Source organism: Heptranchias perlo, chromosome 9, assembly GCF_035084215.1.
Source record: "Heptranchias perlo isolate sHepPer1 chromosome 9, sHepPer1.hap1, whole genome shotgun sequence".
In the NCBI taxonomy this organism is placed as follows: domain Eukaryota; kingdom Metazoa; phylum Chordata; class Chondrichthyes; order Hexanchiformes; family Hexanchidae; genus Heptranchias; species Heptranchias perlo.
Window position 1 is genome coordinate 84,091,184 of NC_090333.1, and position 14,418 is coordinate 84,105,601.

At 51.9% G+C, this 14,418-nt stretch overlaps 1 protein-coding gene across 1 annotated transcript in view; it reads right to left on the reverse strand.

Annotated features, from left to right (window-relative positions):
* rabgap1l (RAB GTPase activating protein 1-like) overlaps positions 1 to 14,418 on the reverse strand; it is a 550,110-nt gene that overhangs the window by 356,723 nt on the left and 178,969 nt on the right. The window contains exon 13 of the mRNA XM_067990829.1: positions 13,855 to 14,005. Coding sequence (XP_067846930.1) covers positions 13,855 to 14,005 — 151 coding nt within the window. The remainder of the gene's footprint in view (positions 1 to 13,854; positions 14,006 to 14,418) is intronic.

Sequence of the window (14,418 nt, forward strand, 5' to 3'; positions counted from 1 at the left end):
AAGAGGCCAAAAGGCTGGTGAGAGCAATTTTTATTATTGTTGCCTCGAATTCAGTAATTGAGGCTTGTAAGCTGCTGTAGTGACAAGAGCACCATGGTGAGATCCATTCAAAACAAATCAAACCCAAGGATCAAACAGCCTCCTATTCCACACTGACTAACTTCACACTGCTCAACGTTGCAAACAGGAGCCAGGATCTCGTGTGCCTGTATTGCTGCACATTCAGCACCTGAACAAGATATAACCCGCTCCTGCCGCCTCCGCTCAGCATTTCAGTGATCGGCTGGGGTCATCCATTCCCGCGCCCGTCCCAGCCCGCCATATTCCATCCTGGAAAGTGAATTTGTAGGAGATCGCAGGATGGGGAGCTCAGAAAGGGCAAACCCAACGTAAACAGTGCCCATCTCCAATCAAGACCAGATTCACTCCACCTACACCAGTGAACACGGTACAACGGGTCTACACCAGTGAACACGGTACAACGGGTCTACACCAGTGAACACAGTACAACGGGTCTACACCAGTGAACACAGTACAACGGGTCTACACCTGTGAACACGGTACAACGGGTCTACACCTGTGAACACGGTACAACGGGTCTACACCAGTGAACACAGTACAACGGGTCTACACCAGTGAACACAGTACAACGGGTCTACACCAGTGAACACAGTACAACGGGTCTACACCAGTGAACACAGTACAACGGGTCTACACCAGTGAACACAGTACAACGGGTCGACACCAGTGAACACAGCACAACGGGTCTACACCAGTGAACACGGTACAACGGGTCGATACCAGTGAACACAGTGCAACGGGTCTACACCAGTGAACACGGTACAACGGGTCTACACCAGTGAACACAGTACAACGGGTCTACACCAGTGAACACGGTACAACGGGTCGACACCAGTGAACACAGTACAACGGGTCTACACCAGTGAACACAGTACAACGGGTCTACACCAGTGAACACAGTACAACGGGTCTACACCAGTGAACACAGGACAACGGGTCTACACCAGTGAACACAGTACAACGGGTCTACACCAGTGAACACAGGACAACGGGTCTACACCAGTGAACACAGTACAACGGGTCTACACCAGTGAACACGGTACAACGGGTCTACACCTGTGAACACGGTACAACGGGTCTACACCAGTGAACACAGTACAACGGGTCTACACCAGTGAACACAGTACAACGGGTCTACACCAGTGAACACAGTACAACGGGTCTACACCAGTGAACACAGGACAACGGGTCTACACCAGTGAACACGGTACATCGGGTCTACACCAGTGAACACAGTACAACGGGGTCCACACCAGTGAACACAGTACAACGGGTCTACACCTGTGAACACGGTACAACGGGTCTACACCAGTGAACACAGTACAACGGGTCCACACCTGTGAACACGGTACAACGGGTCCACACCAGTGAACACGGTACAACGGGTCTACACCAGTGAACACAGTACAACGGGTCTACACCAGTGAACACAGTACAACGGGTCTACACCAGTGAACACAGTACAACGGGTCTACACCTGTGAACACAGTACAACGGATCTACACCTGTGAACACAGTACAACGGGTCTACACCAGTGAACACAGTACACGGGTCTACACCAGTGAACACAGTACACGGGTCTACACCAGTGAACACAGTACAACGGGTCTACACCAGTGAACACAGTACACGGGTCTACACCAGTGAACACAGTACAACGGGTCCACACCTGTGAACACGGTACAACGGGTCTACACCAGTGAACACGGTACAACGGGTCTACACCTGTGAACACGGTACAACGGGTCCACACCAGTGAAAACAGTACAACGGGTCTACACCTGTGAACACAGTACAACGGGTCAACACCAGTGAACACAGTACAACGGGTCTGCACCTGTGAACACAGTACAACGGGTCTACACCTGTGAACACAGTACAACGGGTCTACACCTGTGAACACGGTACAACGGGTCTACACCTGTGAACACAGTACAACGGGTCTACACCAGTGAACACAGTACAACGGGTCTACACCAGTGAACACAGTACAACGGGTCTGCACCTGTGAACACAGGACAACGGGTCTACACCAGTGAACACAGTACAACGGGTCTACACCAGTGAACACAGTACAACGGGTCTATACCTGTGAACACAGTACAACGGGTCTACACCAGTGAACACAGTACAACGGGTCTACACCAGTGAACACAGTACAACGGGTCTACACCAGTGAACACAGTACAACGGGGTCCACACCAGTGAACACAGTACAACGGGTCTACACCTGTGAACACGGTACAACGGGTCCACACCAGTGAACACGGTACAACGGGTCTACACCAGTGAACACAGTACAACGGGTCTACACCAGTGAACACAGTACAACGGGTCTACACCAGTGAACACAGTACAACGGGTCTACACCTGTGAACACAGTACAACGGGTCTACACCAGTGAACACAGTACAACGGGTCTACACCAGTGAACACAGTACAACGGGTCTACACCTGTGAACACAGTACAACGGGTCTACACCAGTGAACACAGTACAACGGGTCTACACCAGTGAACACAGTACAACGGGTCTACACCAGTGAACACAGTACAACGGGTCTACACCAGTGAACACAGTACAACGGGTCTACACCAGTGAACACAGTACAACGGGTCTACACCTGTGAACACAGTACAACGGGTCTACACCTGTGAACACAGTACAACGGGTCTACACCAGTGAACACAGTACACGGGTCTACACCAGTGAACACAGTACACGGGTCTACACCAGTGAACACAGTACAACGGGTCTACACCAGTGAACACAGTACACGGGTCTACACCAGTGAACACAGTACAACGGGTCTACACCTGTGAACACGGTACAACGGGTCTACACCAGTGAACACGGTACAACGGGTCTACACCTGTGAACACGGTACAACGGGTCCACACCAGTGAACACAGTACAACGGGTCTACACCTGTGAACACAGTACAACGGGTCAACACCAGTGAACACAGTACAACGGGTCTGCACCTGTGAACACAGTACAACGGGTCTACACCTGTGAACACAGTACAACGGGTCTACACCTGTGAACACGGTACAACGGGTCTACACCTGTGAACACAGTACAACGGGTCTACACCAGTGAACACAGTACAACGGGTCTACACCAGTGAACACAGTACAACGGGTCTGCACCTGTGAACACAGGACAACGGGTCTACACCAGTGAACACAGTACAACGGGTCTACACCAGTGAACACAGTACAACGGGTCTATACCTGTGAACACAGTACAACGGGTTTACACCAGTGAACACAGTACAACGGGTCTGCACCAGTGAACACGGTACAACGGGTCTACACCAGTGAACACAGTACAACGGGTCTACACCAGTGAACACAGTACAACGGGTCTACACCTGTGAACACAGTACAACGGGTTTACACCAGTGAACACCGTACAACGGGTCACAACCAGTGAACACAGTACAACGGGTCAACACCAGTGAACACAGTACAACGGGTCTACACCTGTGAACACAGTACTACGTGTCTATACCTGTGAACACAGTACAACGGTTTTACACCAGTGAACACAGTACAACGGGTCTACACCAGTGAACACGGTACAACGGGTCTACACCAGTGAACACGGTACAACGGGTCTACACCAGTGAACACAGTACAACGGGTCTACACCTGTGAACACAGTACAACGGGTCTACACCTGTGAACACAGTACAACGGGTCTACACATGTGAACACAGTACAACGGGTCTACACCTGTGAACACAGTACAACGGGTCTACACCTGTGAACACGGTACAACGGGTCGACACCTGTGAACACGGTACAACGGGTCTACACCTGTGAACACGGTACAATGGGTCGACACCTGTGAACACGGTACAACGGGTCTACACCTGTGAACACAGTACAACGGGTCTACACCTGTGAACACAGTACAACGGGTCTACACCTGTGAACACAGTACAACGGGACTACACCAGTGAACACAGTACAACGGGTCGACACCAGTGAACACGGTACAACGGGTCTACACCAGTGAACACAGTACAACGGGTCTACACCTGTGAACACAGTACAACGGGTCGACACCTGTGAACACGGTACAACGGGTCTACACCAGTGAACACAGTACAACGGGTCTACACCTGTGAACACAGTACAACGGGTCTACACCTGTGAACACGGTACAACGGGTCAACACCAGTGAACACAGTACAACGGGTCTACACCTGTGAACACGGTACAACAGGTCGACACCAGTGAACACAGTACAACGGGTCTACACCAGTGAACACGGTACAACGGGTCTACACCTGTGAACACAGTACAACGGGTCTACACCAGTGAACACAGTACAACAGGTCTACACCAGTGAACACAGTACAACGGGTCTACACCTGTGAACACGGTACAACAGGTCTACACCAGTGAACACAGTACAACGGGTCTACACCAGTGAACACAGTACAACGGGTCTACACCTGTGAACACAGTACAACGGGTCTACACCAGTGAACACAGTACAACGGGTCTACACCAGTGAACACAGTACAACGGGTCTACACCAGTGAACACAGTACAACGGGTCTACACCAGTGAACACGGTACAACGGGTTTACACCTGTGAACACAGTACAACGGGTCTACACCAGTGAACACAGTACAACGGGTCTACACCTGTGAACACAGTACAACGGGTCTACACCAGTGAACACAGTACAACGGGTCTACACCTGTGAACACGGTACAACGGGTCTACACCAGTGAACACAGTACAACGGGTCTACACCTGTGAACACAGTACAACGGGTCTACACCTGTGAACACAGTACAACGGGTCTACACCTGTGAACACAGTATAACGGGTCTACACCTGTGAACACAGTACAACGGGTCTACACCTGTGAACACAGTACAATGGGTCTGCACCAGTGAACACGGTACAACGGGTCTACACCAGTGAACACAGTACAATGGGTCTACGCCAGTGAACACAGTACAACGGGTCTACACCAGTGAACACAGTACAACGGGTCTACACCAGTGAACACAGTACAACGGGTCTACACCAGTGAACACAGTACAACGGGTCTACACCTGTGAACACAGTACAACGGGTCTACACCTGTGAACACGGTACAACAGGTCTACACCAGTGAACACAGTACAACGGGTCTACACCTGTGAACACAGTACAACGGGTCTACACCTGTGAACACGGTACAACAGGTCTACACCAGTGAACACAGTACAACGGGTCTACACCTGTGAACACAGTACAACGGGTCTACACCAGTGAACACAGTACAACGGGTCGACACCAGTGAACACAGTACAACGGGTCGACACCTGTGAACACAGTACAACGGGTCTACACCAGTGAACACAGGACAACGGGTCTACACCTGTGAACACAGTACAACGGGTCTACACCAGTGAACACGGTACAACGGGTCTACACCAGTGAACACAGGACAACGGGTCTCCACCAGTGAACACGGTACAACGGGTCTACACCAGTGAACACGGTACAACGGGTCGACACCAGTGAACACGGTACAACGGGTCTACACCAGTGAACACGGTACAACGGGTCTACACCAGTGAACACAGTACAACGGGTCTACACCAGTGAACACGGTACAACGGGTCTACACCAGTGAACACAGTACAACGGGTCTACACCAGTGAACACGGTACACGGGTCTACACCAGTGAACACAGGACAACGGGTCTACACCAGTGAACACGGTACAACGGGTCTACACCAGTGAACACAGTACAACGGGTCTACACCAGTGAACACAGTACAACGGGTCTACACCTGTGAACACGGTACAACGGGTCTACACCTGTGAACACAGTACAACGGGTCTACACCAGTGAACACGGTACAACGGGTCTACACCTGTGAACACAGTACAACGGGTCTACACCTGTGAACACAGTACAACGGGTCTACACCAGTGAACACAGTACAACGGGTCTGCACCAGTGAACACGGTACAACGGGTCTACACCAGTGAACACAGTACAACGGGTCTACACCTGTGAACACAGTACAACGGGTCTACACCAGTGAACACGGTACAACGGGTCTGCACCAGTGAACACAGTGCAACGGGTCTACACCTGTGAACACAGTACAACGGGTCTGCACCAGTGAACACAGTACAACGGGTCTACACCAGTGAACACGGTACAACGGGTCTACACCTGTGAACACAGTACAACGGGTCTGCACCAGTGAACACGGTACACGGGTCTACACCAGTGAACACGGTACAACGGGTCTACACCAGTGAACACGGTACACGGGTCTGCACCAGTGAACACAGTACAACGGGTCTACACCAGTGAACACAGTACAACGGGTCTGCACCAGTGAACACAGTACAACGGGTCTGCACCTGTGAACACAGTACAACGGGTCTCCACCAGTGAACACGGTACAACGGGTCTACACCAGTGAACACAGTACAACGGGTCTACACCTGTGAACACAGTACAACGGGTCTACACCTGTGAACACAGTACAACGGGTCTACACCAGTGAACACGGTACAACGGGTCTACACCAGTGAACACGGTACAACGGGTCTACACCTGTGAACACAGTACAACGGGTCTACACCAGTGAACACAGTACAACGGGTCTACACCAGTGAACACAGTACAACGGGTCCACACCTGTGAACACAGTACAACGGGTCGACACCAGTGAACACAGTACAACGGGTCTACACCAGTGAACACAGTACAACGGGTCTACACCAGTGAACACAGTACAACGGGTCTACACCAGTGAACACGGTACAACGGGTCTACACCAGTGAACACGGTACAACGGGTCTACACCTGTGAACACAGAACAACGGGTCGACACCAGTGAACACAGTACAACGGGTCTGCACCAGTGAACACAGTACAACGGGTCTACACCAGTGAACACGGTACAACGGGTCGACACCAGTGAACACGGTACAACGGGTCTACACCTGTGAACACAGAACAACGGGTCGACACCAGTGAACACGGTACAACGGGTCTACACCAGTGAACACGGTACAACGGGTCTACACCTGTGAACACAGTACAACGGGTCTACACCAGTGAACACGGTACAACGGGTCTACACCAGTGAACACGGTACAACGGGTCTACACCAGTGAACACGGTACAACGGGTCTACACCAGTGAACACGGTACAACGGGTCTACACCAGTGAACACGGTACAACGGGTCTACACCAGTGAACACAGTACAACGGGTCTACACCAGTGAACACAGTACAACGGGTCTACACCAGTGAACACGGTACAACGGGTCTACACCAGTGAACACGGTACAACGGGTCTACACCTGTGAACACAGAACAACGGGTCGACACCAGTGAACACGGTACAACGGGTCTACACCAGTGAACACGGTACAACGGGTCTACACCAGTGAACACAGTACAACGGGTCTACACCAGTGAACACGGTACAACGGGTCTACACCAGTGAACACGGTACAACGGGTCTACACCAGTGAACACGGTACAACGGGTCTACACCAGTGAACACAGTACAACGGGTCTACACCAGTGAACACGGTACAACGGGTCGACACCAGTGAACACAGTACAACGGGTCTACACCTGTGAACACGGTACAACAGGTCTACACCAGTGAACACGGTACAACGGGTCTACACCAGTGAACACAGTACAACGGGTCTACACCTGTGAACACAGTACAACGGGTCGACACCTGTGAACACAGTACAACGGGTCTACACCAGTGAACACGGTACAACGGGTCTACACCAGTGAACACGGTACAACGGGTCTACACCAGTGAACACAGGACAACGGGTCTCCACCAGTGAACACGGTACAACGGGTCTACACCAGTGAACACAGTACAACGGGTCTACACCAGTGAACACGGTACAACGGGTCTACACCAGTGAACACGGTACAACGGGTCTACACCAGTGAACACAGTACAACGGGTCTACACCAGTGAACACGGTACAACGGGTCTACACCAGTGAACACAGTACAACGGGTCTACACCAGTGAACACGGTACACGGGTCTACACCAGTGAACACGGTACACGGGTCTACACCAGTGAACACAGGACAACGGGTCTACACCAGTGAACACGGTACAACGGGTCTACACCAGTGAACACAGTACAACGGGTCTACACCAGTGAACACGGTACAACGGGTCTACACCTGTGAACACAGTACAACGGGTCTACACCAGTGAACACGGTACAACGGGTCTACACCTGTGAACACAGTACAACGGGTCTACACCTGTGAACACAGTACAACGGGTCTACACCAGTGAACACGGTACAACGGGTCTACACCAGTGAACACGGTACAACGGATCTACACCAGTGAACACAGTACAACGGGTCTACACCTGTGAACACAGTACAACGGGTCTACACCAGTGAACACGGTACAACGGGTCTACACCAGTGAACACAGTGCAACGGGTCTACACCTGTGAACACAGTACAACGGGTCTACACCTGTGAACACAGTACAACGGGTCTACACCAGTGAACACAGTACAACGGGTCTACACCAGTGAACACGGTACAACGGGTCGACACCTGTGAACACAGTACAACGGGTCTACACCAGTGAACACGGTACACGGGTCTACACCAGTGAACACGGTACAACGGGTCTACACCAGTGAACACGGTACACGGGTCTGCACCAGTGAACACAGTACAACGGGTCTACACCAGTGAACACAGTACAACGGGTCTACACCAGTGAACACAGTACAACGGGTCTACACCTGTGAACACAGTACAACGGGTCTACACCAGTGAACACAGTACAACGGGTCTACACCTGTGAACACAGTACAACGGGTCGACACCAGTGAACACGGTACAACGGGTCTACACCAGTGAACACAGTACAACGGGTCTACACCTGTGAACACAGTACAACGGGTCTACACCAGTGAACACAGTACAACGGGTCCACACCTGTGAACACAGTACAACGGGTCTACACCAGTGAACACAGTACAACGGGTCTACACTAGTGAACACAGTACAACGGGTCTACACCAGTGAACACAGTACAACGGGTCTGCACCAGTGAACACGGTACAACGGGTCTACACCAGTGAACACGGTACAACGGGTCTACACCTGTGAACACAGAACAACGGGTCTACACCAATGAACACGGTACAACGGGTCTACACCAGTGAACACGGTACAACGGGTCGACACCTGTGAACACGGTACAACGGGTCTGCACCAGTGAACACGGTACAACGGGTCTACACCAGTGAACACGGTACAACGGGTCTTCACCAGTGAACACGGTACAACGGGTCTACACCAGTGAACACGGTACAACGGGTCTACACCAGTGAACACAGTACAACGGGTCTACACCTGTGAACACGGTACAACAGGTCTACACCAGTGAACACGGTACAACGGGTCTACACCAGTGAACACGGTACAACGGGTCTACACCTGTGAACACAGTACAACGGGTCAACACCTGTGAACACAGTACAACGGGTCTACACCTGTGAACACAGTACAACGGGTCTACACCAGTGAACACAGTACAACGGGTCTACACCAGTGAACACAGGACAACGGGTCTCCACCAGTGAACACGGTACAACGGGTCTACACCAGTGAACACAGTACAACGGGTCTACACCAGTGAACACGGTACAACGGGTCTACACCAGTGAACACGGTACAACGGGTCTACACCAGTGAACACAGTGCAACGGGTCTACACCAGTGAACACGGTACAACGGGTCTACACCAGTGAACACAGTACAACGGGTCTACACCAGTGAACACGGTACACGGGTCTACACCAGTGAACACAGGACAACGGGTCTACACCAGTGAACACGGTACAACGGGTCTACACCAGTGAACACAGTACAACGGGTCTACACCAGTGAACACAGTACAACGGGTCTACACCTGTGAACACAGTACAACGGGTCTACACCTGTGAACACAGTACAACGGGTCTACACCTGTGAACACAGTACAACGGGTCTACACCTGTGAACACAGTACAACGGGTCTACACCAGTGAACACAGTACAACGGGTCTACACCAGTGAACACGGTACAACGGGTCTACACCAGTGAACACAGTACAACGGGTCTACACCTGTGAACACAGTACAACGGGTCTACACCAGTGAACACGGTACAACGGGTCTACACCAGTGAACACAGTGCAACGGGTCTACACCTGTGAACACAGTACAACGGGTCTACACCAGTGAACACAGTACAACGGGTCTACACCAGTGAACACAGTACAACGGGTCTACACCTGTGAACACGGTACAACGGGTCGACACCAGTGAACACGGTACAACGGGTCTACACCAGTGAACACGGTACAACGGGTCTACACCTGTGAACACAGTACAACGGGTCTACACCAGTGAACACGGTACAACGGGTCTACACCAGTGAACACGGTACAACGGGTCTACACCAGTGAACACGGTACAACGGGTCTACACCAGTGAACACGGTACAACGGGTCTACACCAGTGAACACGGTACAACGGGTCTACACCAGTGAACACAGTACAACGGGTCTACACCAGTGAACACAGTACAACGGGTCTACACCAGTGAACACGGTACAACGGGTCTACACCAGTGAACACGGTACAACGGGTCTACACCTGTGAACACAGAACAACGGGTCGACACCAGTGAACACGGTACAACGGGTCTACACCAGTGAACACGGTACAACGGGTCTACACCAGTGAACACAGTACAACGGGTCTACACCAGTGAACACGGTACAACGGGTCTACACCAGTGAACACGGTACAACGGGTCTACACCAGTGAACACGGTACAACGGGTCTACACCAGTGAACACAGTGCAACGGGTCTACACCAGTGAACACGGTACAACGGGTCTACACCAGTGAACACAGTACAACGGGTCTACACCAGTGAACACGGTACACGGGTCTACACCAGTGAACACAGGACAACGGGTCTACACCAGTGAACACGGTACAACGGGTCTACACCAGTGAACACAGTACAACGGGTCTACACCAGTGAACACAGTACAACGGGTCTACACCAGTGAACACAGTACAACGGGTCTACACCAGTGAACACAGTGCAACGGGTCTACACCTGTGAACACAGTACAACGGGTCTACACCAGTGAACACAGTACAACGGGTCTACACCAGTGAACACAGTACAACGGGTCTACACCAGTGAACACAGTACAACGGGTCTACACCAGTGAACACAGTACAACGGGTCTACACCTGTGAACACGGTACAACGGGTCGACACCAGTGAACACGGTACAACGGGTCTACACCAGTGAACACGGTACAACGGGTCTACACCTGTGAACACAGTACAACGGGTCTACACCAGTGAACACGGTACAACGGGTCTACACCAGTGAACACGGTACAACGGGTCTACACCAGTGAACACGGTACAACGGGTCTACACCAGTGAACACGGTACAACGGGTCTACACCAGTGAACACGGTACAACGGGTCTACACCAGTGAACACAGTACAACGGGTCTACACCAGTGAACACAGTACAACGGGTCTACACCAGTGAACACGGTACAACGGGTCTACACCAGTGAACACGGTACAACGGGTCTACACCTGTGAACACAGAACAACGGGTCGACACCAGTGAACACGGTACAACGGGTCTACACCAGTGAACACGGTACAACGGGTCTACACCAGTGAACACAGTACAACGGGTCTACACCAGTGAACACGGTACAACGGGTCTACACCAGTGAACACGGTACAACGGGTCTACACCAGTGAACACGGTACAACGGGTCTACACCAGTGAACACAGTACAACGGGTCTACACCAGTGAACACGGTACAACGGGTCGACACCAGTGAACACAGTACAACGGGTCTACACCTGTGAACACGGTACAACAGGTCTACACCAGTGAACACGGTACAACGGGTCTACACCAGTGAACACAGTACAACGGGTCTACACCAGTGAACACGGTACAACGGGTCTACACCAGTGAACACGGTACAACGGGTCTACACCAGTGAACACGGTACAACGGGTCTACACCTGTGAACACAGAACAACGGGTCGACACCAGTGAACACGGTACAACGGGTCTACACCAGTGAACACGGTACAACGGGTCTACACCAGTGAACACAGTACAACGGGTCTACACCAGTGAACACAGTACAACGGGTCTACACCAGTGAACACAGTACAACGGGTCTCCACCAGTGAACACGGTACAACGGGTCTACACCAGTGAACACGGTACAACGGGTCTACACCAGTGAACACGGTACAACGGGTCTACACCAGTGAACACGGTACAACGGGTCTACACCAGTGAACACAGTACAACGGGTCTACACCAGTGAACACGGTACAACGGGTCGACACCAGTGAACACAGTACAACGGGTCTACACCTGTGAACACGGTACAACAGGTCTACACCAGTGAACACGGTACAACGGGTCTACACCAGTGAACACAGTACAACGGGTCTACACCTGTGAACACAGTACAACGGGTCGACACCTGTGAACACAGTACAACGGGTCTACACCAGTGAACACGGTACAACGGGTCTACACCAGTGAACACGGTACAACGGGTCTACACCAGTGAACACAGTACAACGGGTCTACACCAGTGAACACAGTACAACGGGTCTACACCAGTGAACACGGTACAACGGGTCTACACCAGTGAACACAGTACAACGGGTCTACACCAGTGAACACGGTACAACGGGTCTACACCAGTGAACAGAGTACAACGGGTCTACACCAGTGAACACGGTACAACGGGTCTACACCAGTGAACACAGTACAACGGGTCTACACCAGTGAACACGGTACAACGGGTCTACACCTGTGAACACAGAACAACGGGTCTACACCAGTGAACACGGTACAACGGGTCTCCACCAGTGAACACGGTACAACGGGTCTACACCTGTGAACACAGTACAACGGGTCTACACCAGTGAACACGGTACAACGGGTCTACACCAGTGAACACGGTACAACGGGTCTACACCAGTGAACACGGTACAACGGGTCTACACCAGTGAACACGGTACAACGGGTCTACACCAGTGAACACGGTACAACGGGTCTACACCAGTGAACACAGTACAACGGGTCTACACCAGTGAACACAGTACAACGGGTCTACACCTGTGAACACAGTACAACGGGTCTACACCAGTGAACACAGTACAACGGGTCTACACCAGTGAACACAGTACAACGGGTCTACACCAGTGAACACGGTACAACGGGTCTACACCAGTGAACACGGTACAACGGGTCTACACCAGTGAACACGGTACAACGGGTCTACACCAGTGAACACGGTACAACGGGTCTACACCAGTGAACACAGTACAACGGGTCTGCACCTGTGAACACGGTACAACAGGTCTACACCAGTGAACACAGTACAACGGGTCTACACCAGTGAACACGGTACAACAGGTCTACACCAGTGAACACGGTACAACGGGTCAACACCAGTGAACACAGTACAACGGGTCTACACCAGTGAACACGGTACAACGGGTCTACACCAGTGAACACGGTACAACGGGTCTACACCAGTGAACACGGTACAACGGCGCCGTGGCCTCTGGAACGCCAATCAGTGCTGATGTCCCCCTTCTCCCTCCAACGCTGATATCAAACCGAGCCTTATCCTACCTTGGTGATCAGGATTCTGTACTTTTCCAGCATCGCTTGATTGTCATGGCAACCCGACAACAGCTGCCAAACCTCTGCTCTGAGTGCTTCTGGAACACCACTTCTGACCAGGACAGGCAGCCCCTTGGGCCTGGCAGCCAAATTGCTGTGCCTGAAGGAAGAGACTGTATTAACAGGAACACTCATTCCAGACACAAGTCACAGGTTAATGTTACCGCTCGATCCTAATGAAGCTACATTACATTGATCTGGCAGCGGCCTTGCTCATGGACGAAAGCCTGTATCTGCTTTTATCCCACTCTCTGATTCCTCGTGCCCCAACCCTCGTGCCTCCGTCTGTCTGGTATCATGTGGTTAGCACGGTTTCCTAAAAGGTGGCTCAGTGGGCAGCACCCTCACCTCTGAGTCAGAAGGTCGTGGGTTCAAGTCTCACTCCAGAGGCTTGAGTGCAAAATCCAGGCTGACAGTCCCAGTGCAGTCCTGAGGGATGTTAAACCCGTCTGCCCTCTCAGGTAGGTGTAAAAGATCACATGGCATTATTCGAGGTTGAGGGATACATACTGG